Source organism: Mytilus galloprovincialis, chromosome 2 (assembly GCF_965363235.1).
Source record: "Mytilus galloprovincialis chromosome 2, xbMytGall1.hap1.1, whole genome shotgun sequence".
Lineage (NCBI taxonomy): Eukaryota > Metazoa > Mollusca > Bivalvia > Mytilida > Mytilidae > Mytilus > Mytilus galloprovincialis.
Window position 1 is genome coordinate 15,680,667 of NC_134839.1, and position 27,583 is coordinate 15,708,249.

Consider the following 27,583-nt stretch of genomic DNA (forward strand, 5'->3'; position numbering starts at 1 on the left):
AATTATTTTAGTGGTAAGTAAGATAACGTTTGATTTTTATGAATGACACGGAGAGCGGAGAAGGCGGGGGGGGGGGGGGGGGTCTAATTCATTTTAAAATAAAGAGGCTGTGATCTTTATTTTTGATGAAAAAATGTAGGATGTGCCATTCCATCCCCCCATAAAAAAAATTCGTAAAAATCGCGCGTTTGTTGCAAAATACATGAATTTAATATTCAGTGGTGGGGTTGTAGGGGTTGACTTAATGTGTTTTTTTTAACGATCAACGCACTTAAATGGGGACATAAAGTTGGACCCCCCCTGTTTTGTCCTGGATTTGGACCTGGATCCGCCACTGATATAAATTCGATAACAATATAATGTATAAAAAGAATGAATTTCCTACTTCAATAGTGAATGAAATGTTTATGAAAAAAATGGATTTTGTCTTAATATGATATATATTCAGGCATATACTTTGATTTGTTTTTTAATTCATGCTCGTCTCTAGATTTGCAAGTGTTGATCGGGATTAAACACGTGCTAATATATGATCCAATCGCAGCTTACCGCCCAAAATTGATGACATAAGTTGAATGATTTTCGTCTAGATTTGCTGCTTATTTGGACGTGCATTACATGAACACTTTTCGTTTATAGGATCAATCGTGCATTGGTGAGTTGATAGGGACTTTTTCTTTTGATATTAGATTTGATTTTTATTTACTTATGTACTGTCTTATTTTTATTGAAATATACACGTAAGTATCAGAATCTCTTTACTTTCAGCACTGTCCAAAATACTATTCATGTCCATATATTGAAGAAAACATTTATTGACCGAATATTTTGCTTCATAAGGGGGCGGTATGTTCTTTTTTGAGTATATTTACTATTTACTTTTCAACGCCATCACCCAAATGTTTATGTTTAAATTAGCACTATTAACGGTATTCGGAAAATCAGGAATCATGCAAAACATTAATTTGTCATCTGCTTGACCATAATAATTTTTTTCTCATAAAATTTGGGATGAAAATATCTATTTTTGGAGAAAACCATACCCCCCTTTTTTGAAGTTAAATGTCTAATCCCTTAGTGCACTTCTATGAATAGTATTTAACTGGAAATGTTTGAAAAAAGATATTGATGCTAACGTAAATATTTTGTTCAATAAAAAGACAGAAAATAAGTCGGTGAACCAAAAAGTTCAAATCTAATTGAAAGTTTAAGTGCCCATGAACTCACTTATCATGCACGAGTGATTCTATTCATAAAAAGTGTCCGTAACAACTGAAAAGAGTCCGTGTATCGTCTAAAAAGAGTCCGTGTAACACCCGTTAATGTACTGTTTTTCTATAGCTCTGTGGGGAGCAAAGTCGTACAATTGCGTTTGTTTGTACTGTGTTCCTTTCACATAGTCTTGTCAATATAGTGGCGTTTTTTTAACATTAACATATAAGCTGAAGGTTTTGGTAGCCATAAAAACAGTTCAACCTGCAATTTTTTTTCTGAAAAGGTCTTGTACCAAGTCAGGAATATGGCAGTTGTTATCAAATGAACCGTTTTTATATGTATGTTGACGTTTGTTTTTTTGCACTTCAGTGTTTCACTTCCATTGTTTTCGTCTAATAGTTGATGTGTTTCCCTCGGTTATATTTCATAACCATTATTATAATGGTTTTCTCAATCGATTTCTGACTTTTAAACAGCGGTATACTACTGTTTACTTTATTTACAGAATAGTACATATCAAAAAACAAAATAATACGATAAGGTTAACTGTACTCTTCACCAACACACACTCTACATAGAGTAAATGTAAAAATGTAATGTTCAAGTACCATAGATATCTGAAATGGAATTCTATTTCAAGTTAACTATTTTAAAGGAGTTCAGTGATTATGTTATTGCCTTCAAGAGAATAAATGTTTTATCACCTAAACTTTAGCGAATTTGAGTAGAACTTGTCTGTCAAACAAAAATGTTCAGTGATAACACAGTAGTTCTCAAATGTACCAGGCTTTTAATTCAATACGACAAACGCGCGTTTCGGCTGCATAAGAATCATCCATTTTTCGAATAATTAATATTTTTAATTTTCAAACAGTAAATTTTTTAAAATGACCATATATTTCATGTTCATGTCAACACCGAAGTGCTGACATCTGGGCTGGTGATACATTGATAAACGATACCAATGTATCTGCACCAGATGCGCATTTCGACAATCAATGTAGTCCAGTGATGCCCGAGGCCAAAATATTAGAAAATTCAAAGCGTATTAAAAAGGATGAAGAGATATAAACACAAAAAGATAAAAAGTAAAGCCATTGCTGGGCACGGAAGCTAACAAGAATAAAATTTTACTTTATTTTTTTAACTGAAAACATATCTCCAGTTATTGTGACTGGTATCTTGGGTGTCATTTGCAATTTTGCACACGAGATACGCATACACAGAACTAAATTCGAAACGTGTATTATTTAACAGGAGTATCCTCAAAAATGGAAAAATCCAGCAATAAATATAGATTTATGACAGAGAGGAGGATGCATTCATACACTACAAGTGTGTCTGCTTTAAGTAGGACAGAACATGGAACAGATATTGTTGGTGAAATGATTTCTCCCTGGCACAATCAGTTACCAGCAATGACTTATGGGAGACACAGTGCTGGTGCTATAGTAATAGGTGAGCATTGTAAACTTTAATTTAATAACCCAAATTAAGTCTCTGATTTTTATTTTAAACGGAGAAACATTCGGTTTATAATTTCAATGGTAGTACAAATATTGTTTTATTAAATTGACCTCCCTCTATAACTGACTAAACAGCAAAAATAATGTGTTTTTATTATTATAAGAGATTTATACGTGAGAAGCGTAGTCAACATAGTACTTTGTCGATATATATATATATCGACAAAGTACTATATATATATATATATATATATAAACTTTTAAAAATAATATGCCTTTATTTAGGAGACAGAATCTATGTTTTTGGAGGCTCATTAATGGAAACAGGACAGGCGGTTCGTATTGTTGAATACTACAGTATATCACGTGGTCAGTGGCAAGAAGACTTTAGGTTCCGAAAAGGTATAGATTCGTTACGTTTAATAAGTGCGCAATCCGATTGCAAGTGTCTTGGTATAATTTAACATAATTTGGTGATAAAAAGACAAATATTGTGCGTGATTGCTAGTAATAAGAAAGATCCTCGAAGAACCTTATGATTATAAACACTGGACACTTTTAATTTGCAAAACACTCATTTGCAAATCCGCCGCCGCCTCAAACAAGAGCTACAATATCATGTATATAACCAAAATGTGCAGAATTACATGGGATTCAATAATTTCATTGGTTTTCTACAGTTACTTTCATATTTATTTTGCAATTTGAATTATAAAAACATGGGATTTTCAATATCCCATGGGACAGGGCAAAATCCCATGGGATTTACCATTATCCCATGGGATTTTGGTTAAATCCCATGGGATTTTTTTTTGTCCCATGGGATTATTGTAGTCCCATGGGATATTTGTTGTCCCATGGGACAAAAAAAATCCCATGGGATTTTTATTATCCCATGGGATTTTTAATATCCCATGGGACAAATTAAAATCCTATGGGATTCTAATTGTAAATATATAGATATAAATAAACAGTAATGTGTATGTTACAATGTTTTCTATTTGGTAGTAAATTATTATAAGATGAATCTTTTTAATTGAATATCTTTTTTTCTTGGGAAATGTTAATTTAGCATATTGTTCTTTAACTGTTCAAAACTAAACTTTTAAACAACAAAGCAGATAATGTAAGTATCAATATATGTTTATTCATGAATTATAGAATACTTTCTTGAAACACAATTATTTGCCATTTGAAATCAATAAAAACTCTATTGTTAGGCTTAACATACTAGTAGCTATTTAAGTAAATCTATTTTTTTCACAATATCCCTCAACACAAAACATTAATAGTTTCTTATCATCCAGCATTGTTTGATGGTATAGTCCACTTTTTGGACATTCAGCACAGAACTTTGACATTATTGTGGTTTCAATATTTTTTTGAGTTTAAAAGAACTTCAAATCATTGACTGAGTGATGAAAATAATAACTGATCCAACTTTTGTCTTTGAAATTATTCTGGTCTTGTTTCTATGTTTTCTCCATTTATTCTAGGTGGTGAATTTCAATCCTTCTGAAAAAGAACCAATAAAATCTAAAGTAATGGATTATACAAAATTGTTTTCATACATGTAGCAATAATATGATTTTCAATAAAAATAGCTATGCGATATGGATTTTACTGATTGTTAAAGGTTGTCCAGTGTCATCAGTTGCTAACGGCCTACATCCTTCGGTCTCTGATGGAGGGTTGTCAAATTAGCAATATACCACATCTTCCTATTCTAATACCATATAACAATCAATTAATTTATTCTTCTTTATAACATTTGGGTATTTTCCCAAGTTATATACATAATATATATATATACTGTAAATTCGGAATTAATGCGAGTTTTTTTTTTTTATTGCGAAAAATGCAACGGAGTTGTAAACGCAATAATTTAAACTCGCATTATGAAATATTTTATATGGATTAAACAGGATTTTTCTCAAAATCGTAAAATTTAAAATCGCATTTAAGTCTAAAATGACAGAATCGCAATAATAAATGCACGCAATAATTTATGAATTTACAGTATAAAGATCAATGTTAAAACTTTAGACAACTATAATAACATTCCATTATTCACAAGAATTTGCAATATATTATACAAAATGCAGACAACAGAAACAATATTTCTTTAAGCTTTTGAAGTTCAGACAGATTTCAATTTGTGTTTTATTTCAATGAAAAAATACCTTGAACATATTAGAAATTATAACATTGATACAAAAAAAATATGTATGTTTTATCCTTATTTTTTGTGTTGTTGGCTTGCTGTCTCATTTTAATATACATTTAAACATACATCAATAATCTTCTTCTTTATTAAAAGTAAAAATGGGATATTTTTGATTTTGATATCCCAAAACATTATAGTTCTATCAAACACCAATGTGTTTGATATTAATTTTAAGACATGTATAAATGTTCCTGACCATATCAGTATTCGGATGTTACTTTTACGGTCCAGAACTTACAGTCCCACCATATGTGTACAGTCAGACCATTTAAGTATATTTGTACTGTCTGGTACCAGCTCGACCAAACCTGTGTTTTTATTTTAACTGCAATTAAACTTTTTGTATTAATCTATTAAAGATTTCAGTTATGTTGATCTGTACTGTACATTTGTTTGTAATAAACTTGACCAACTTCTTAAAATTGGGCAAGCGTACAGTCCAAATACTTGTTTGTTCTGGAACATAAACATGATTAACAAGCATTTGGCAGGATGTCATGCTAAAATCCCATTAATATTAGTACTAAATTTTGAGTATATACATGTAAATCCACAAGTTACTTACTGAAATTCATGGTGAACACTCACCAAAAACTTACAATTTAGAGGAAAGACTGGAAAGATGAATGCACTAACACTATCAAAACAGAGCATAAAACTTACCGAAAAACAAGATGTTTTACATTTATCCAGGAGCAGTATAATTGAAAAGTTGTTTTTTTTCTTTCTCTGCTGTCCATCATATAACCTTTGATTTCATTCATGCAAAATATGAAAATCTGCAAAGGTAAGACCTAGAACCTCAACTTATCCACATTTTGAATTTTGAACTGCATACTTGTCCTTTTCATCTTGCTGACAACCTAAACATAAAAAAATGATAAAAACATAATTCTAGATTGACTTTGTGTTTTTATTTTTGTTGGTACATGTACAAACAATTTTCCCAACTTTAAAACGAAAACATCATCACCAATGAGGAGGTCATACTAACCTCCGAAATATTTAAACAAACCGAAATTATTACTTGATTAAGATCTTGTCGTAAATTAATGGCATAGATACTCTTATTTTTGAAAACTTGATGTCTATTGCATACTTATATTCCTTTGTACGAGAGTATGCATATTAAGATGGACTCCATGGACTTTAATGTTAGCATGATTAATTTTACAGTCACTGACAGTTTTTCAGCTCTATGTGTACATTTTGAGAGAATCTTGCAATACTGTATATTCTGGTATTCAGAACTTATTGTGAGGTTTTTATTAATACAACTGAAAGCTGTATCTCGTTTTCATTTCTGATACATATTTATGAGCTGAAGACCAGTGCCGAATTTTTCTCACTGCATTGAAGACCCATAGGTGACCTTCGGCCGTTGTCTGCTCTTTGATTGGGTTGTTGTCTCTTTGTCAAATTCCCAGTTTCCACTTCCCATTTTATATCATGTATGCTGATTTTTCTTAAATTACAATATTCAATCATGCAATTTTGTCCATTATTGAAAATACGATAAGCAAAAATAAATGCACAAAAAATTTAACATTGTTATATATATGTAAAAGACTTTTTTTTAAATTCAAAACAGTTGCCTACACTGTTAATTTCCTTGTTTGATTTCATATTTTTAAAGCCTTTATAGCTAGCTAGATGGTATGCCGGGGCGGATCCAGCCATTTTAAAAAGGGGGGCTCCCAACCCAAGACAAAGGGGATGATCCTATATTCATTTGATTTGTTTTATTGTCTCATACAAGAATATATATGGTTTGACGGTGGGGATCAGGGATCCTGAAATTTTTTCACCTTACCACTGGATGACAGGGGATCTCAACCCTTTAAAAGTTTCTCAAACATGTGTGGGTGGTGGTGAACCCCATGGACTCTCCCTATATTTCCTTTTATTTGTTTTATTGTTCTATACAAGAATATATAAATATGGTTTAGGGGTGGGGATCTTGACCGTTTACAAGTTTTCAAACTAGAGGGGGTGGGACTTCACTTTTATTTTATTTCATTATTAATTTTATTGTCCCCGACAAGAATATATATGGTTTAGGGGTGGGGATCTGGATCGTTCACAAGATAATAGCACATTCTCAAATTGAACAGAGTGGTGAAACCCCCAAAGACCTCCTTTTAATTTCATTTGATTTGTTTTATCGTCCCATTCAAGAATATATATGGTTTAGGGATGGGGATTTGGACCGTTTACAAGATAATAGCATATTCTCAAATTGAAAGGGGTGGGGATTACCTCCCATGGACTCACCCTCCCTTCTTTCTCCCCCCCCCCCCCGAAATACCTTTTAATAAGCCCCAATGCACAGATAGTTCACAGTATTTTCCCTTGATTTACACTAAAGAATATACACTATACAGGTGTATTTTTTTTTAAAAAGATAATACAACTGAAGACCACCCTGACCACAGTGGTGGATCCAGAATTTTTCATAAGTGGGGCCCACCGACTGCCTAAGAGGGGCCTGCTCCTGCCATGACTCAGTGATTCCATATATAATCAACCAATTCTTTTCCCAAACAGGGGGCCCTGAACTCCTGATCCCCCCTTTTTTTTCCTCATTTCAATCACCCTGATATAAATTTAGTTTTATCACTTACAATAGGAATGGTTTGAATTCCCCAATAATTCTTATATACCATTAATATCAACATATTTCATTTTTGATAAATGAAAGGCAAAAGTTTTCTATGGGTAGAAATGGATAGTGGGAAGCTTTCAGATTCACACCATGCCGGTGGCTGTGTTCAAAGTGCTGGGTTTTTATTACCCTCGTTGTTTGCGGACTAACTACTATTTAGGCCAGTGGTGGATAATAGTGTGCGTGCATTAATCTTCTATACCTTCTTAATCAATATATTCAAATACTGACGGCAAGTGTGTGTTGTAATGATGTATCAATGTCTTTTTGAAAATCACCGTGCTATTTACATGTGGGATCGAGAATGCAGGGGAAGGAAACTTGTCAATTATGTTTATTTAAGCCAAAATAAAATGAGCCGCCGTAAAATTAACCTTGGGTAATAACAGTGCATGTAAGGCTCGTCTCGGAGGGGTGTCTTTTTTTTCTGTCTTCTTTTTTTAGTTATATTTTTAATAACTTACACTTTTTTCCATTATTCTCTTTCTTTCACTATTCTTTATTCCTTTTTTTTCTTTGTCCTTTGTTCTCTATTCTGTTAATTAACATCCATACCCTCTTATGTGGACTTACTGTAGTTTATTTTTTAGTTCTGGCAGAGATATTAGATACAATATATATGTCTCTGGTTCTGGTATTATACGATAAGTCAATTTCTTTTTCATGCAGTGTCATGAAATATAATGGTTTTATGCATATCAGCCAAGATTGTGCGCAACATTTTAATAAACAATTCAACACTATATACACGTTTAATGTGAATTTTATTAAAATCGATAAAGAACATGAATTTGGCAGCTAGTGCCCCTTAAACAGGTAAAGTTCAATTAACAAATTCTGATCTACTGGCATTCAACACCAAATTACTTACTTGCTGTATATTGATAAATGTGATTGTATATTGTCAATACCTCAACATCGAGAATACGTCATGTGAGGTGTTGGTCGCTACGTTTTGATACGGGGTCAAAGGTTGCGGCTTCGAGACAGAGAAAAACATCCAGGTAAAAAGTGTAGAATTTTGTTTTTGAAAATTTGAGTTGTAAATTTTCCTAAAAAGTACTTAATTCCGTTCATCTAGTTGTAAATTTTCCTAAAAAAAGTACTTATTTCCGTTCATCTATTATGGGTATAAACTAAACTGAACAAGAAAAGTATTAGTAAACAGACAGAAAGTCCGACGTTGAATTAATTATTTTACAATTAATTGTTTAAATATATGAGAGAATGTTTTAGGCGAATTTTTATATGAGAGAATGTTTTAGGCGAATTTTCTTTAATTACAGATAAATGTATTTTAGGTTCAGGAAATGATTTATTCTTCGGGTACGTCTAAACAACCGCTCAGGACCTCCTGAGTGCACTCAGGACATACAAAGTGCACTCAGGACCCATTACCGTAATCATATCTGCACACATGATGGATGTTTATATTCGTTATACGCTTCTTATTTTAGAGTTAAATTTTGGTAGAAGTTGAAATCGCAGGGGCGGATCCAGCCATTTTAAAAAGGGGGGTCCTTACCCAGGGCAAAAAAAGGGGGGGGGTTCAACTACATGTCCCCATTCAAATGCATTGATCGGCCAATAAAAGGGGGGGTTCCAACCCCCCCCCCCACCCGGAACCCCCTCCCCCCTCTGGATCCGCGCCTGAATCGAACTTAGATAGATATGTTAATTCTTATAAAATAATGAGGGCACGTGTCACTGATTACTGAGCCATGAATTATCCAATCAACAAAATTGATTGGATTATCTTTATTGTTTTTTAGGAATTGTATTGTTTAGTTCAGTTTTACCTTTAACATGAATTTGCATATAGAAAAAATAAAATATATATCTCATTCGATGTGCTTTTTCAGTTTATTTTTCATGATGACGGGTAAATTAATTTGTTGTGTTTTGCAGTTCACGAATAAAGAAAATTATTTTATAGTTTTTTTTTCTGTAACAAGTTCGATTTTTGTTTTTCAGTGTGATTCTTTTCTCTCTCTCTATCTAAATCAAGTTTTTAAACAAACACAATGTTGAATGAATATCAAATTTTATTACATTTGTATATCTTTATTCTCAACAAACCATTATACAAGAGAAGACAATTATGTACAATATTCAGTTTAACCTTAACGGAAATCTGTGCACGAAGACTTAGTCGTGGTTTGAACGGATTTCGTGTCAATAAACTGTCTTCGAAATAGTCTTTCTTTGTTAATGTTTGTGTCATTTTGGTCTTTTGTGGATAGTTGTCTCATTAGCAATCATACCACATCTTCTTTTTTATAATTTCTCGCTACTACAATCTAACTTACATATTTTTTTAGAAATAATTATACCCAAAATATCATAATTTTTAAAAAACGGAGACGAAAACGGAGACAAGTTCATTTTCAGAATTTATTTTCGCATTGAAATTCGTTTCAGGCTTGTGAAACTGGACAAAACGACTTTAATTAGAGAAAAAAAACTTAATAAAAACGGATTTCTTAAAATATTCGTATAACTCAAAAATAAAATTCCTGGACAAGTTCGATAAAAATGAGAAATAACATCTAACTACATGTATATGAGTTTGATTGTTTGAAAAGTACGGCTTTTACCGTTTAGAACGGATTCCATATACAAAACTTTAATTAATATAAATTCTTTTAAAGTATGAACATTTATTTCCCTTTTCAAACTCGTGCAAAGAATTAACTACTGGTCCAGGACATGATAATAAAATTAAGAATAAAACTTAAAAATTTATGGAACGAAATCTTAATAAAAGACGAAAATCTTAAAACATCGTGATATTCATTCTAGACGTCACAATATTACTTCCCGCATGGTCACACTGTACTAACAACACAATGTATAAAACAACAATAAAGATAATCCAATTAATTTTGTTGATTGGATAATTCATGGCTCAGTAGTTGTGTAATCAGTGACACGTGCCCTTATTATTTTCTAAGAATTACAAATGCAACATATCTATCTAAGTTCGATTTCAAATTCTACCAAATTTAACTCTAAAATAAGAAGCGTATAAAGAATATATGCATCCATCCTGTGTGCGATGACTATAAAGGGTCCTGAGTGCACTTCGTATGTCATGAGTGCAATCAGGAGGTCCTTCAAGCGGTGTTTAGACGTACTGTTCTTCTGGAAGCTTCAATTTTTTTTTTATCAATACTAACAACACAACATAATTACACAAGGACACATTTTTGTTTTTTGACAGCATGAACCCCAGTTAATGAGCAAACACAAATTAAGAACGAAAATCGTTTACAATTAAATTTTATAGAAGGAAAAAGGGGGGGGGGGGGTAATAAACAAATTTTATTTACGCTCACATACTTCTAAACAGATTTGCATATGTAAGCTCTCTATAGATAATGTTAAATTATTTCAGGAGTTTTGAAAAAAAGAATATATACAGTTTAATTTCGACTAAAATATTGATTCTTTTTATAGATTTGGTACCTCAGTTTCGACTCAACATTTCATTTTGAATTGTTAGATGGCAAACTCTTTAGGCGAATATTGTATCTGTTCTTCATTTAATATTCATTATAACAAGGCCTTGTACAAATCCTTGATTATAGAATGTTTGGCAATTGAAAAAGACGAAAGTAGACAAACCCTAATTATGCAGGGTTTCACAAGTTGATCTCCAAGCGGCCCACATTTAACATATAATAAGATCTATATTTCTCAACGTTTTCAAAATGAAATAACTTGAATTGAAAATTTCCCAACTGTGAAAATTTGTTATTTCTAAACGTCTTTAATTATTATTTCGGAAAAAAAAAATATTTAGCATATTCATATATTTTCATAATTTTTTCCGAGGAAACCTTTTTTTTTTGCAAAGTTTACTTCTATGTGTTTTTAACCATCACCAGCGACTTATTCTCTGCCATCACCAATTAGTCCTAATTATTAAAGATCAATTGACCAAATTCAAATGATGATTGGTATATCGTATTGAATATGATCATCGGTCATCCGTGACGTATCCCAAATAACGACGCATGCCGATAGATAGATCATAGTTTATTAATTAGCGTCTCGCAATTTAAATTTCATCAAGGGGACTTAATTAAACCAGTTACTATACAAATCTTAAAAAACGATGTACATGTACTTTTTAATATTTTTTAAAACAAATTACGAAAACGTTTAGTGTAAAAATCACCGAATATAAATGTTTCTTTCTTGCAGGTTTTGGCATTTGTAAATAACATTAACGTTTTGGAATTCTAATGCAAAAGACAGTCGATTCAAACTGAAATAACTTCTTTAAAGATGGTTTGATTTTTTCAGAGACACACATATATATATATGTCTCAATACATGTATTATATGTCTCTGATTTTATCAAAACAAAAATAACAAAATTATAAAATATGTTAGTTATCGAATGTATACCCTGAACTCTTACTATTATATATATATGTCCTAAGTTACTTAATGTCCTGTGTGCAACCAGGAGATCCTGAACGGTTTTTAAACGTACCATTATTTTATATGCATATATTTAAAGCTGTTCTTAATTATATGCATACTAGGTATCAGTGGCGGATCCAGGGGGAGGGTTTCGGGGGTTGGAACCTCCCCCTTTTTTGAACGATCAATGCATTTGAATGGGGACATATGGTTGGAACCACCCCCTCCCCCTTTTGTCCTGGGTTGAGACCCCCCTCCTTTTCAAATGGCTGGCTCCGCCGCAGAGGTATATTTATATATATATGTGTGTACCAGCCCCCCTCCTAAATCTTTGGAAACAAATGGTAGATTATATAGGGAATCACGGAAGCATGACTGGACGTGAACACTCTAAGGCAGTCAATGAGTCCCCACTTATGAAAATTTCTGGATCAACCATTGCTTAGTTCTAGTTATCTTAGGTCCTAGTGTGAATTAATGCCAATAGGTCTTTTAAAACTCATCTTTATTCATACATGTATATATACGTTTTCTCACGGATTTGTTCATGCAATATTGGAATTATGTTTACTCAATGCGCAATTACTGAAGTTTATATTTGCTACTTTTCTTCTTAATTTCATATAATTTTTTTTTTGATTTTTTTTCTTCGAAAAAATAGTGGTGTTGAAATAGGGAATGGACACAGATACCTTATCACATTTAACCAAAGAAATGTTGTATAATGTCATCAATCTGTATTACACGTAGACAGGATGTTCTCTAGAAAACTATACGTTATACACACCCGAGAATACACGCACTGTCGAAATGGAAAATTACTGTATGTTATAGTTACCTGTAATCAGCTTTGCAACACCATGTCATGACAGTTCAAAAAGATTTTCTTCAAATCAAAATGGAATATTCATTTTTTCTGTAAAATTTAAAACTTTAAAAAGTAGACTTTGACAAAATTATGAAATAGAAAGAATTGAACAATTTAAAATCGTATTTTAACAAAGATTTAGATATAATTTTACAACGATCCTTAAAAAATAACCAAACAAACGTTGAATCAAACGATATGAACCTACGCAGTTTTATATTAAAATACTGACACACACCAGTTTGCCATCTCAGTATGCAAGGCAAGGGTGCTTGGTGAGGTGCTGGAACTTGATGTACATGTATCATTAAGTTAATACAGTTCTGTTAGGATTGACTGCCTTTTTACAGAGACTTCAAGTTCTATTCTTACTGTTATCAGTTAGTATAGACGGTTCCTGGCTTAGAATGATTCTCTGCTCAGCAAATGGTGCGTAATTAGCATTTGAATCAAATTTCTTGTAGAAGTAAAAAACACAAATTAATGTATTTGACAACTTTATTCAGGAGCACAGTCTATATTATCCGGCGTAAATAACTTCGAGATTTATGTGGAAGTTTACTCTGCTGCTCGATCTATGCTAATCGATGTTCCAGTATATTTCATATTTATATTTATTCGTGAGGCCTCGTAATCGTTTATATTCACTAAAAGCACAGTCGCCTAAATATTTTATATGGCGAAAAAATTGCGAAAATTGGGGGAAATAATATATTTTTAGTAGCATTATTATTTTAAAATCTTAAGAGGTTGCTTGCAAATTTAACTCTAAAATGAGAAGTGTATGACGATCTATAACGAATATATACATCCATCATGTGTGCAGATACGACGGCGACTATATAGGGTCTGCCATGAGTGCACTTTGTATGTCCTGCATGTGTGCACCCAGGAGGTCCTCCTGAGCGGTGTTTAGACGTACCGTGAAAATCTTATCTGATTCAGGATCAATTCATCGGTTACACTCCCCTGTCACCAGTGATTCTTTTTTGCTGACATTCTGAAAAAAGTATTGTGTAGTCCCTGTGTAAGTGTTGACTCTCAACTTGCACATGTGATTTTTTAACACTCCCCGGACTTCTGCAAAAAACAATTATTCAGTTCACTGATTTAGATGGAAGGTAAACGAACAGAAAGTCACAGGACATTCCGACAAAAAGTCACAGGACAAAAAGTCAAACACATGTCAAACTCAGGCATAAAGTAACAAAGTTGATAGGACAAAAAGTCACAAACAATTTGTTGACAATTGATTGAATATAAATGAAAAAAGATTTTGAAATATTCTTTTTATTACATATATTCATTTTAAATTTTAGGAAATTGTTCATAATATAAAAAAGAAGATGTGGTATGATTGCCAATAAGACAACTGTCCACAAGAGACCAAAATGACACAGACATTAACAACCATAGGTCACCAAACAGCCTTCAACAATGAGCAAAGCCCGAGGTAAAGCCCATACCGCATAGTCAGCTGTAAAAGGCAATCATACTATATCTTTTTTTTTATATTTACATGTTAAAAAATGCGTGCAAATGTAATCAAAAGCTGCACACAAACGTAATGATTTTTGTGTGCAAATGTAATGGTAATGTGCGCAAACCTAATGCACTGATTTATTTGTTTTTAATAAATTTTAATTTAAAAGTTGCTACATCATGTTCATGTATAAAACTTCAAGAAAAATACAAAAAGAGTGTTTTCTTGTTCAAAGAAAAATAATCTCAAAACTAAATTGTGACTTTTTGTCCTGTGACAGTGTGTGACTTTTTGACTGTGACTTTCTGTCCTGCATTCAGATTGAATAGGGGAGTTTGGTTGACCCCGCCTCCCTCTATCTGAGACTACTATCTCAGTGATGAGCTTTGTGTTTCATGTACAAATGTATTGTGCTTTAATTTATGTACAAAAAAATTGAAAAACAGATATGTTACACATAAACAAACGACAATCACTGAATTATCGGATCCTGACTTGGAACAGGCACAACCATAACAAATTGGCAGGGTATAAGGAACTTTGAAAATATTTAGTTTTTGTGGTTTGGTCTATTTTCCGGATACTGTAAGCAATAAGGCCCCTTTATTTAGTGAATGAAATAATTGTAAGATGCACTTAGCTGTCTGTCATATTTTATATGAACTTGACCTCATTTTCATGCATGGTTCATTGGTCAATGAAACACTGCATTGTTTTGTCAGTTTATCATATGTTTAAAGTTACAGGTAGATTATATTTGGTAGATATGAAACAATTGTAAGGTGTGCATATCTGAATGGCAGATTCATATATAAACCATGACCGCATTTTATTGTTCTTTGGTCAATGATAAGTTTTCTTGGTTTTGTCATTTTATCAGGCCACATTTAAAAGAATGTCTGTTTCCCCTCCCCCGGGTCTACCCTTTGTAAACAGACCAGGAAGGCAGGTTTTTTTTAGCTCACCTGACCTGAAAGGTCAAGTGAGCTTTTCTCATCACTTGGCGTTCGTCGTCTGTCGTCCTGCGTCCGTCGTCCGTAAACTTTTACAAAAATCTTCTCCTCTGAAACTACTTGGCCAAATTCTACCAAACTTGGCCACAATCATCCTTGCGGTATCTAGTTTAAAAAATGTGTGGCGTGACCTGTCAAACCAACCAAGATGGCCGCCATGGCTAAAAATAGAACATAGGGGTAAAATGCAGTTTTTGGCTTAACTCAAAAACCAAAGCATTTAGAGCAAATCTGACATGGGGGGTAAAATTGTTGATCAGGTCAAGATCTATCTGCCCTGAAATTTTCAGACGAATCGGACAACCTGTTGATGGGTTGCTGCCTGTGAAATGGTTATTTTAAGGAAATTTTGCAGTTTTTGGTTATTATCTTGAATACTATTATAGATAGAGATAAACTGTAAAAGCAATAATGTTCAGCAAAGTAAGACCTACAAATAAGTCAACATGACCAAAATTGTCAGTCGACCCCTTAAGGAGTTATTGCCCTTTATAGTCAATTTTTAACAACTTTTCATCATTTTTTGTAACTTTTTTAAAAATCTTCTTCTCTGAAACTACTTTGCCAAATTTAACCAAACTTGGCCACAATTATCATTGTGGTTTGTAGTTTAAAAAATGTGTCCGCTGACCCAGCCTACCAAACAAAATGGCCGACATGGCTAAAATTAGAACATAGTGGTAAAATGCAGGTTTTGCTTTATATCTTTGAAACTAAGACATTTAGGGCAAATCTTTCAAGATTTAAATGTCCATCAGAATAAGATATATCCCCTCACAAATTTTCAGTTGAATTGGACAACCTGTTGTTGGGTTGCTGCCCTAAAATTGGTGATTTTAAGGTAATTTTGCAGTTTTTGGTTATTATCTTGAATACTATTATAGATAGAGATAAACTGTAGACAGCAATAATGTTCAGCAAAGTAAGATCTACAAATAAGTCAGCATGATCAAAATTGTTAGAGGACCCCTTAAGGAGTTATTGCCCTTTATAGTCAATATTGAACAACTTTTCGTCATTTTTGTAACTTGTATATATAAAAATCATTTCTAAAACTACTTGGCCAAATTTAACCAAACTTGGCTACAATCATAATACTAGGGTATCTATTTAAAAAAAAAGTGTCTAATGACCCCGCCTACCAACGAAGATGGCCGACATCAGTAAACACATTAACAGGTGAGCGACACAGGCTCTTGAGAGCCTCTAGTTTTTTTTAACTGGATGTGATTGTCATAGCATGGTCACATGAATGGTTTGACTTGTCCAGTCCAGGCCACTTATCAGTTGTTTGTGCTCAATTTGAGTGTATTTATTTAGATTATCAATCCTTCTGCTTTCAAGCACTTTCCAAAAATGGAAACAAATTATTTTCAGGAAAAAAATAATTTCGATTTTTTTGTGGAAAATAATTTTTTGACCCGGGCGCTTATTTTTGACCCGTGTGGGGGGAGGGGAAACAAACATATTTTTAATTTTGGCCTTAAATTTTTTAAGCATAGGTCTACTTGTTGTATGGAATGACTACAAGGTATCAAATAAAAAAAGATGTCTGCCTGCCAAGGTTAATTTTACTGTGACCTCATATTCATAGAATAATGATAATATTCATGATATTGAACAGCAAGAATGATGAGTAAGTTGATGTTATATACAAATAAGACAAAATTTTCAGTTGCCTACTAATTATGTAATACATGTAGTAGTTATTTTTGTCATTAAATGATGTTTACCCTTTTATGTGTAGGGCAAGAACATGAAAGATAAAGGGGAAACTATAAACAGAAGAAATTATCAACAAAATAAGATTTACAGAGGTCAACAAAGCCTAAATGGTAAGTCCACTGTTATATTTTTTATAAAAAATTTTGTCCTTGAATAATAATTAAATATTTATTAAAATAAGATGTGGTATGATTAAAGAGAAAACTATCCATCAGAGTTCAATTTAGTGGATGTAAGCATTGTAATTACTTATTAGAGGCCATTGATGACCTGTAAGTAATGAGAAAACCCATACCCTATACATGTTATAGTAATCTATAAAAGTCAACACTAACCAAATTTGAAACAGAGCATCAATTCAAACGTCAAATATACCAGACTAATTTATAAAAACAAAAAATTATGAAAAATAAAAATGACGGGTATGAACCAACATCAACCACTGAACTATGTACAAGCTCCTGATATTAGACAGGTATAATATGGCTGGGTTGATATAAAAATAAGAAACACTTAGCAGTCTGATTTCCAATAAGACATTTCTCCAATAGAGATCAAATGACATTTAAGGAGGCCCTAGGGTATAACAATTTCAGAAAAATGTTTTAATATTTTTTTTTCATAACTCAATTTATTTATATCTTTATCATATGGTACACCAAATCATTCAAAACAATCAATTCGGTTTGGCCCCAGATGACTTAAAATGCATATATCATTGAAAAAGCTCCAAATTATCTCCCTTTGGTGCAAAAATGCCATTTTTTGGCATTAAAAATGTAATATCTTATTTAACTCAACGGTGGCCTATATTTTTTATTATAATTTTAAATAAGCTGTACTCTAACTAAACTATTATAAAATTTAAGCGATTTCTGTAATTTAGTACTTGAATATTTAAATGAAAGTTTATCATATTAATCATAAACATGATAAAATAGCCATTTTATTGATCTCTTCACTGATAATTTTTGAGTTTGTGTATTTGTAGGTCAGAAATCTGGATTTTCATGGTCATCATTCACAGATCAATACTGAACGGAAAACTTAAAGCTGATATTTTTCTCCATAGTGCGACTTTTTTATTAATTTGAAATGGAACATGTTTTTTCCTACATTTATTTGAAAGAGGAAATTTCAACATGATGACTATAAACAAAAAGGAGTCATATCATCACGATCATTGATGCACAAGAACTTGATCATATAAATACAACAATGTAATTATCAATTGAAAGATGGAACGAATGAACAAGATATTAGAATGTTGTTGTCCAAATAAACTTGCTTTGTCTTCTCATTTGAATCTCTCGATTCAATAAAGATGTACAGAGGAAGATCTTTGAAGAACAGATTGAAAAAATGTTTTGTCTAAGAATTGCAGGAATATTCTAGTGAATGAAATTATTTATTGACTTCACTCTTATAAAGTGGACTGAATAATTGTACATAGCAAGTTGTGAATAAAGAAAGCAAAAACTTTAACAAAAAGTGTTTATATTATAAATTTGCAAATATAAGCATACTATTATGTACACCACAAAGTTATATATTATAATTCAAATCGTTTGCCTATACAAGTATTGCAATGAACCTATAACAAAGAAAATCTTACCTCATGAAAAGAGTGAACTATTCAGTCAGAATATGAAATATTTTTTCAGTTCTATTTTTCATAATAGAATAAACAAGACAAAGATTTCAAAACAATATTTTTTCATTTATTTAGAAATTTCATCATTTTGTTTCAGTGAAAGGACTTTATTCTTTGACTGTAAAATATTATTATTATACATTCCAAAATAAGAATAATCTTTATTGTCATATAAACAAATAAAAAACATGTTTGTGACAAAATTAAAAAAAAATTATATATATGTATATATAAAAAATATAAAAAAAACTCGTATACATTTAAAACATTTTACTACCAAACAGCATTCATTGTAACATACACATAACTTTATATTTATATATATATGTATTTATAATTTTAATCCCATAGGATTTTATTTTGTCCCATGGGATATTAAAAATCCCATGGGATAATTATAGTCCCATGGGATTTTTTTTGTCCCATGGGACAACAAATATCCCATGGGACTACAATAATCCCATGGGACCAAAAAAAATCCCATGGGATTTAACCAAAATCCCATGGGATAATGGTAAATCCCATGGGATTTTGCCCTGTCCCATGGGATATTGAAAATCCCATGTTTTTATAATTCAAATTGCAAAATAAATATGAAAGTAACAGTATAAAACCAATGAAATTATTGAATCCCATGTAATTCCGCACATTTTGGTTATATACATGATATTGTAGCTCTTGTTTGAGGCGGCAGCGGATTTGCAAATGAGTGTTTTGCAAATTAAAAGTGTCCAGTGTTTATAGTTCGACCTGTACTTTTCAAAAATACAAATAAAATTTTAAAAATATTCTTTTGTCAGAAAGAAAAACTTCCAATACCGTGTGCTTCTTTTATCAAAATAAAAAGATTGGTATGATTGACAATAAGACATCTCTCTACAAGACTGAGAGACCATGTGACGTAGAGGTTAGCAACCAATTTAAGGTCACATCAACGATATTACAGGCTACTGACCTGGGAAAGGCATACAATCTGGTGCATGGGGTTAAACATGTTTGAAGTCGCCTAACCTGGGGCAGTTTTGAAATAACAAAATAAGACAAAAAAAGTAAAAAAAGTTTGAACAGGTACGGTCACCTTTAGTTGTTAATGTCTGTTTCATTTTTGTCTTTTGTGGATAGTTGTCTCATTGGCAATCATACCACATCTTCTTTTTTTTTTATATTATCTCATAAAATCGATAAAAATCAAAATAACTAACAAATGTACAAAAGACATAAAGAATAAATCTGAGAGTACTCGTAGTTACTAAAAACTTGTTCAAAGTCGGTAACAGCTAATAAAAGATCGTATATCAAAGGCTTATATATCGATCAGTACACATCCTAACATCCAGTGGATTAAGTGTAAATACGGCATTAACATTCGGAGGAAAACATGGCATTGTACAATTCCAAGATATATGGATCGACAGAATGTAGGACCGTAAATTTTCATATGTGTATAGCAATAATATTTAGTTTGGTTTTAATCTATTGACAAGAAAATCTTATTAATAGCGGTTAACACACAATTCATAGATTTAATTACAGTGCTAAATTAATAAACTTTAAAATAACTTTACTTAAAGTATCGATAATTTTATCTGGATGTTTACACGTCGAAAGCAAATGTTTCCAGTCTGAAGCTATATGAAAATACGTTTGTTTACATTGTTGCAATAAATCAATACTTATTCTTTTTTTAAGATCACGGTAAGTATTAAATGTGAAATCCTTTGATCTTTTATCATATCGTAAATCTTTCATTTGCATATTTATTTTTGAGTGATTTTGGTTTTGGGTTCTAATACATATGTTTTGGTAATTTTGTTTGTTATTTTGTTTGACACTTAATATATTTAGGGTTTGGGATGATGTTTTATAAACATATTATATTTTCAAATTGACAAAATTATATGATAGTATATGTTTTTTATATCTTTTGGAAACAAACATTTAAAAACTGGCATACCAAGCTAAAAATCATTGTATATTCAGGTCACAAAATATATTACGTACCTTTCGTCGCTGCTCCACAATGCAGCACATAAATACGTAATTTAATTCAATTCCTTTGGGAAAGTGTACAACCTTTCAAGAAAATGATTATTGAGTTAACTTCTTTATCACAATAAAGTTTTATGGAAAGGAATCTTCAATAACAAAAAATTCCAAATAAAGTATAGTTAAACAAAGTATAATCATTACCATATTATCAATTTTGAAAGTCATATAAAATATGATCAAATGACTGTATATAGATAATCGAAATGAAGGTAAGTCATAAAAATCTTCTCATCATATTTAAAACATAAAAAGTATGCATAAACATGAATATAATACAAAGATTTGTTGTAAATAAGATTTAAAGCAAAATTTAAATTTCCTGCGTCCTTTTTTCTGGAATTAAAACTCTAAGCCGAATATTTGTAAGCCAAAGATGTATAAGAACCGAATTAGTAAAAGAACTACTAGTATATGACAAACAAGACAAATCTACCCAAGGTCAACTCTGACTGAGGGCGTTCTAACTTTAGTTTCTTAATTATTTATAAGTTTAAAACGGACAATTTCAGAAAAGTTCGTTATGTAAATTATCCAATACATTTTCTGAATTTTATTTATTTTCAGGTGATGTTTCAAATGTTACTTGTGCAATATTAGAAGTTCCCACTAAATTAGAGGAGGAAAATTTAAACGAAAAACTGCGATGGGTAATGTGGTAGTACTACGCACGACTAATTTAGATACGTGTGTTCAATTTATACTCGGAAACAGATATTTTGTGCACCAAGAGTCATTTACATCCCTTCAAAAAGCAAACAAACAAATATTTTCTCAGTGACAAACAGTAACATACTAGTCTTATTCTTGGTTGATGGTTTTTTATTTAAAATTTAGGTCTACATATATTTGAATCGTTTTTACAAGTTATATATAAATACTTGTAAGTATCTTCGTTTCTTTCATTCCGTTAATGACTCTGTAATTAAATGCCAATTGTTTGTTTGAGTTACTTCCCTTCTGGTGAACATACATTTTTATGCCCAATAAAGAACTAGCAAAAAGTGCGCTTTTATCTCTGCGTAATGTGTGTAAGTGACAGATAGACGATGCAACAAGAATTCATTCACAAATCCGAAAAAAATCTTGCCAATATTGATCTAAACTCTACAGCATAAGATATAGCTTATATTTGACCCTTCATGTTTTGAAAATTTTTCAAATCTAATACTTTTAACACTATTGTGATCTTTTTGATTCATCATTGGGTGTTGTCTCAAATTTGCATCTTTGACTATGAAGTTCGTATAAAACGGGAGACAACTCATACACTCACGTCCTGTCAACTTAACCCGTTAATTTGAGTCTTTTTAAAGAAATCATAACATATCCTAATATAACAATATAACAATTAAGGACATTTGAAGAAATAAATCAATATATGTAATTTAAGTCAGAAAATGTATTTCAAATGCCATTTTGAAAATTTTAGTTATTTATTGTTTACATGTTTAAAGTTTTAAGTGATATTAATTGTAATTTTAATGTAAATAATAAAGATTTCAAGAAAAAAAATCCAGTTTTTTTTATTATTTAATTCCCTTATACATATTCAAGCTGCCACAAAGAAATGCACAATGGACTTTGACAAAATTATTTATTAGCTTTAGTTTCCGGAGGAAAGGAATCGGGTGTGCAGTGCTCGGCGATTTGAAGTGACAAACAAAGAAAAACGTGCTGAGTTTTATAGACATGTATACCTTCATCGCCAACTCCTTACTTGTATTCGTTTACAAAATTTTCTTTCTACAAAACTCAATTTGTTAAACGATTTACCGTTTGTTTATTATAAACCCCAATATAATTCTTTTGTATATCTTAAAAAATTAAACGAATTCATGGGAGATTTTTCTTACCTCAAATCATATGCTGGCTGAATTTATTCCACATTTTCAGCTCACCTGGTTCTTAGAATAACGGTTACTGATAGCGGTGACATGCATTTAATGTCTGATATCTTGATATAATCCATAAAAGATAAAAAAAAAAAAAAAAAATACACCACGCCACACAGTGTTAAATGCTGACATAATTACTAATTTCTTGAAATTTTGGTTTGATGTTACCGAGAACAATGCGACATGAACGTCATTGTACGGAAGTATAGACATATGGTTAACAGTGAATTCCATACTCCGACCAAGGTGGATAAGTATCAGCATATGGTAAAGAAGTTTTGCATTTTACAGCTGTCTGCGATTAAAATATTTTTTTCTTACACAAACAAATACAGATATATATTCCAGGTGCAATTACTCATGTTTTTAACATGTTACCCGGGCTCGATGGTCGCGGGTATTTCTGCTTGATCTGTTCACACATCGTTGTAAATATAATGGAATTTGATGCGGGCTCGATGGTGGCGGGTAGTTCCGCTTGATTTGTTCACACATCGTTGTAAATATAATGGAATTTGATGCGACTATCATACAAATGACTGGCTTAGCTAGCTATAAAACCAGGTTTAATCAACCATTTACTCATTTACTACATATGAAAATGCCTGTAACCAGTCAGGAATATGATAGTTGTTATCTATTCGTTTGATGTGTTTGAGCTTTTGGTTTTGCTATTTGATTAGGGACTTTCCGTATTGAATTTCTCAAACTTCAGTGTTATTGTGATTTTACTTATTACGTGAGTGTGTACGTAGATGCGTATGATGGATGATGCATGTATTGCAGGATGTTCTTACCCGGTCGAAGCATTCCGTCTCCCTCCGTTTGAAGATCATGCTATTTCCTCGATTTTGTTTGTTAATTATTTGCTATTTCTGCTCCATCGATTATGAAATGAACATCAGTTAACTACTGTAGCTAACATTATCGTGTTAGAGGTTATGGCTTCGATTCATAGGCGACTTAAAATGAGCTGAAAAGTTTGTGTATATTTTTAATATGTGGTTCATTCATTTAAGAATTGAATGCTTCTTTTTGTAAATTTATTGGGGTGTAAAAGCGTTGACCGAAGTACATTTTGTATGAAGTGCGGAAGCGCTTCATTCTAAAAATGTACGCACGGTCAACGCTTTTACAACCCTATAAAGTTACAAAAAGAAGCATTTAATACTTATAATTACATTTTTTAGCTATGATCATGAAAACACGAATTTTATATATTTGATTATTTAATTCACCTGTGCACTTTATTGTTGGAGCACGTGTTATCATGAATGAAAAGTTGTATTGAGCAATGCAACTGCTTACGGAATAACACCTGATGTGCAGCTAGCCAATCAGAATAAAATATTATAATGAAACATACATCTAATGTAATTATTATGAAGTATGGAATGTCGACATTCAAGAGTGAAGCCAGGAATGCACAAGGAATAAATATTTCGTTGAATGATCCAGCCAAAAAACAATATTCTTATACAGGTAAATCTATGATACATGTGTCTTTTCAATATGTAAAATGAAATCAAACAGACTAAGAAAAAATGGTCGTTATTCAATATAAGTGCTAGTCTGTTTATCTATATTTCTGTTTATGTTTACATTGAAGCATCGAAACAACAGAATATTTTGTAATTAAAGAACGTCATAATACTAAGATATAAAGACGTAACCAATTATTATGACAGGTTTGCACAGTACACCTTCATAGACCCCCTCATATTCCAAGTATTGATAACTTGTACATATAATTGACAATTCACGGTTTCTTTCCAACACTAGTTCTTGTTTTATTAGGATTAACTCCCTTTGACTATTGTTGTGGGAAGAGATACTAATCGATTGTTATATATATATATATATATATATATATATATACAAATAAAGATTTTCAAAGACTAAGCCTTCAAGAAGTTATTTGCTTCAACTGTTCATCTATAAATTAAATGATATTCGTAATGCTGTTAGTTTATTGACGACTTATGAGTTTGAGTGTTCCTTTGGTATCTTTCCCCTTTTTGATTTCTAATGGTCAAAACATTTGAACATGTGGTTGGTTTTTTGTAAGCAAAATAACTCGTTGTAGATGCTTTTTGTATAGAAATATATGTAATTTCATCACATTTTATTAGTAGGTGGTTTTAAATGTAGTTATTTCAATCGTTTAAAGACCCTTTCATCTTGGCATGCGTATGATTTGGTGTTTCCTGCGGCTACTACCGTAAATTTGGAAATTTTAGCGTTGGGATATTTTGGCGGTTTTCACTCAATTCAATTCTTTATTTACTTTAAACAATACAGTTTATCAGTATAATATGCATAAATATACAGTTTACAAGTTGTATAGCGTTAATATACACATAAATAACAAACGTCAGAAATATCAGTTACATATTATACAGTTTGTGAGTTTCATACTACATATAATAAACATAAAGATCTTAAATATTATTCCTGCACTTAAATGCATAGAGTAAGTACTTTCCTAAATTACAGAGTTCCTTAGTGTTTTCAACAGAAAGCAATTGTACTAATTTATAAGTTGACGGTCTAGTCCAATAATATTTCTTGATAAACTTTTTACGTATATCATTATAATTTGTACATTGTAAAATAAAATGAAATTCATCCTCTACTACATTTTTATCACACACAATACACATTCTACTATTTATACTTATTCCATAAAAACGACCAGTTTCAATGCATAGATTATGTGAGGACAGGCGAATTCTCGTTATCCATTTACGAGCTATTACAGGAATACATTTTTGTAAATAAAATTGTAATTCTACATTTGACACAATAAACTTATATAATCTACACTTTGGTGATGTTTCAAGCGTAAAATGCAACTCTTGTTTAGCTTGATCATATATTCGTTGTTTGGTTAATTGTAAAAATGAACTATCCAAACAAAGTACCCATTGGTTGTCCCAATAATAATTCATACCAAGATCATATAAAATTGTTTTAATACAAGTGGCCCAGTTTTTACATTTATTGCTATTTGCTACTAGTTCTTTGTAACAAGACTTTATAATACAATTTTCACTACCGTGAATTTTAGTCCATAATTTGAGCATCCTAAAATTTCGCTCATATAACAATGGAAATCTTCCTAATTCATAATATACCATTACATTAGAAGTGGATCTCTTGACACCTAGTAATGTTTTACAATAGTCCAAATGAACTTTTTCTACATTTGGTGCTCTATGAACACCCCAAACTTCACAACCATACATTAAAATACTACATACATAAGTGTCAAATAAACTTATAGAAGTAACAGTGTTCAGGCATAAGGATAATGCCTTTTTCCTCATACTAAACATAGCTTTCCTGCCTTGTTCAGCACAGTGGTTTTGAGTAATATAAAATTTACAATTATAATGAAATAACACACCCAGATAACAAAAATGATCTACAATATCTAATGGTTTACCATTATAAATCCATGTCTCAGTAAGACTAATTTTCCCACCTTTACGAAAAACTACTATCTTTGTTTTTTTGGTGTTAACTGAAAGACCCCATTTCTCAGTATAACCAGATAAAGTATTTAACATATTTTGTAAGCCTTGGATTGATTCTGACATCAAAATCATATCATCAGCATACATTAATAAAAAAAGTGTTATGTCCTGAAATTCAAGTCCACAGTTACCATTATTAATAAATTCATTCTCAAAGTCATTGACATAAAATGAAAATAAAATAGGGGAAAGAACTTCCCCTTGCATTAAGCCAAGATTATTAGAAAAGTATTTTGAATTAAATCCATCAAATCTAATACAAGATCTTACATTGTTATACATTGATTTTAAAATATTAAGCAATTTCCCTCTGATTCCTAATTTAGAAATCTTGTACCACAAACATAGACGATCAACTGTATCAAACGCTTTTAAAAAGTCAACAAAGCAACAGTATAATCTATTACCTTTACAAAAAGAATTTTGTATGACAGAATATAAACAAAACACAGCATCTACTGTACTGTAACCATTACGGAAACCAAATTGTGCATCAGATAAAATATCGTTCATTGATGCCCATTTTAATAATCTACTATTCAAAATAGCAGTGAATAGTTTACCTAGATTGCTGACAAGACTTATACCACGGTAATTTGCTGCCCACTCAAAAGGGCCATGTGTTTTATTTTGGTGTGTGTAATTTTGGTGCTTCACCCAATCGATGTGTTTAATTTTGGAACAATAGAAGTGTGCAAGCTCATTTACATTTGCCCTTATTAACCGTTTATGTTTATTGACAACATATTAATGACCTCCACAAACTAGAAACACGACAAATTTACATGTAACTAAATGGAGGAATCGGAGACGAAAGCAATTGCAAATAAGTCCGTATCTCGGGCTTGGACGCTTAAAGGAAGTGATTTTAAAAACATTATTTTTTTTCGGCACTTTCATTGGAGGCACGAAATAAACCAAAAATAATACTACCACCAAAATAACCCAATTTACGGTATATCATGTATATAGTATCAAATATTTTTCAAACCCAATATCTGGAGAATAGTATTGTGAAGAAAAAAAAAGCAATTGCAAAATTCTACATTCATAATGTCAGCATGTATTACTGAGTGTTTGTATGTTTGAACATATTTTTAAGTCGGGTCACAATGTAGATAATGAATTGTGAATGTTTTGCTTTTATCAATGTTGAAAAAAATATTGTACTAAAATACACTATACATATAATTGGTCATCTACTTTCCAGTTTATACAATACAATTTAGTGATGATTAACATGTTTTGGTCATATACTCCCTATTTCTATTTTTGCTTATTCTTTCAACTTATTTCACCTGTGCGTGTCCATACTAACACTCTGTCGATGTCTCTGCTACTGCACTGATA

General features: G+C 31.5%; 1 protein-coding gene and 2 long non-coding RNA genes across 6 annotated transcripts in view; 2 read left to right on the forward strand and 1 right to left on the reverse strand.

The window, feature by feature from the left end:
* The window catches only part of LOC143062990 (kelch-like protein 32), a 55,010-nt gene extending 32,696 nt beyond the window's left edge, over positions 1 to 22,314 (forward strand). For all 3 annotated transcript variants that reach the window (XM_076234871.1, XM_076234872.1, XM_076234870.1), the window contains exons 6-8: positions 2,473 to 2,673; positions 2,967 to 3,083; positions 21,364 to 22,314. In XM_076234871.1, coding sequence (XP_076090986.1) covers positions 2,473 to 2,673; positions 2,967 to 3,083; positions 21,364 to 21,458 — 413 coding nt within the window. In that variant the 3' untranslated portion in view covers positions 21,459 to 22,314. The remainder of the gene's footprint in view (positions 1 to 2,472; positions 2,674 to 2,966; positions 3,084 to 21,363) is intronic.
* LOC143062992 (uncharacterized) lies at positions 3,807 to 8,006 on the reverse strand. Of its 2 annotated transcripts, XR_012974906.1 has the most exons (3): positions 7,776 to 7,947; positions 5,572 to 5,771; positions 3,807 to 4,196 (listed from the first exon to the last, which is right to left on the reverse strand). It is a non-coding gene; the product is annotated as an uncharacterized LOC143062992 (long non-coding RNA). The 2 variants fall into 2 exon arrangements; XR_012974905.1 differs by having other exon boundaries at positions 3,807 to 5,771; positions 7,776 to 8,006.
* Positions 13,851 to 18,806, forward strand: LOC143062991 (uncharacterized). The gene is made up of 3 exons (XR_012974904.1): positions 13,851 to 13,996; positions 17,119 to 17,206; positions 18,088 to 18,806. It is a non-coding gene; the product is annotated as an uncharacterized LOC143062991 (long non-coding RNA).
* Positions 22,315 to 27,583: the final 5,269 nt, after the last annotated feature.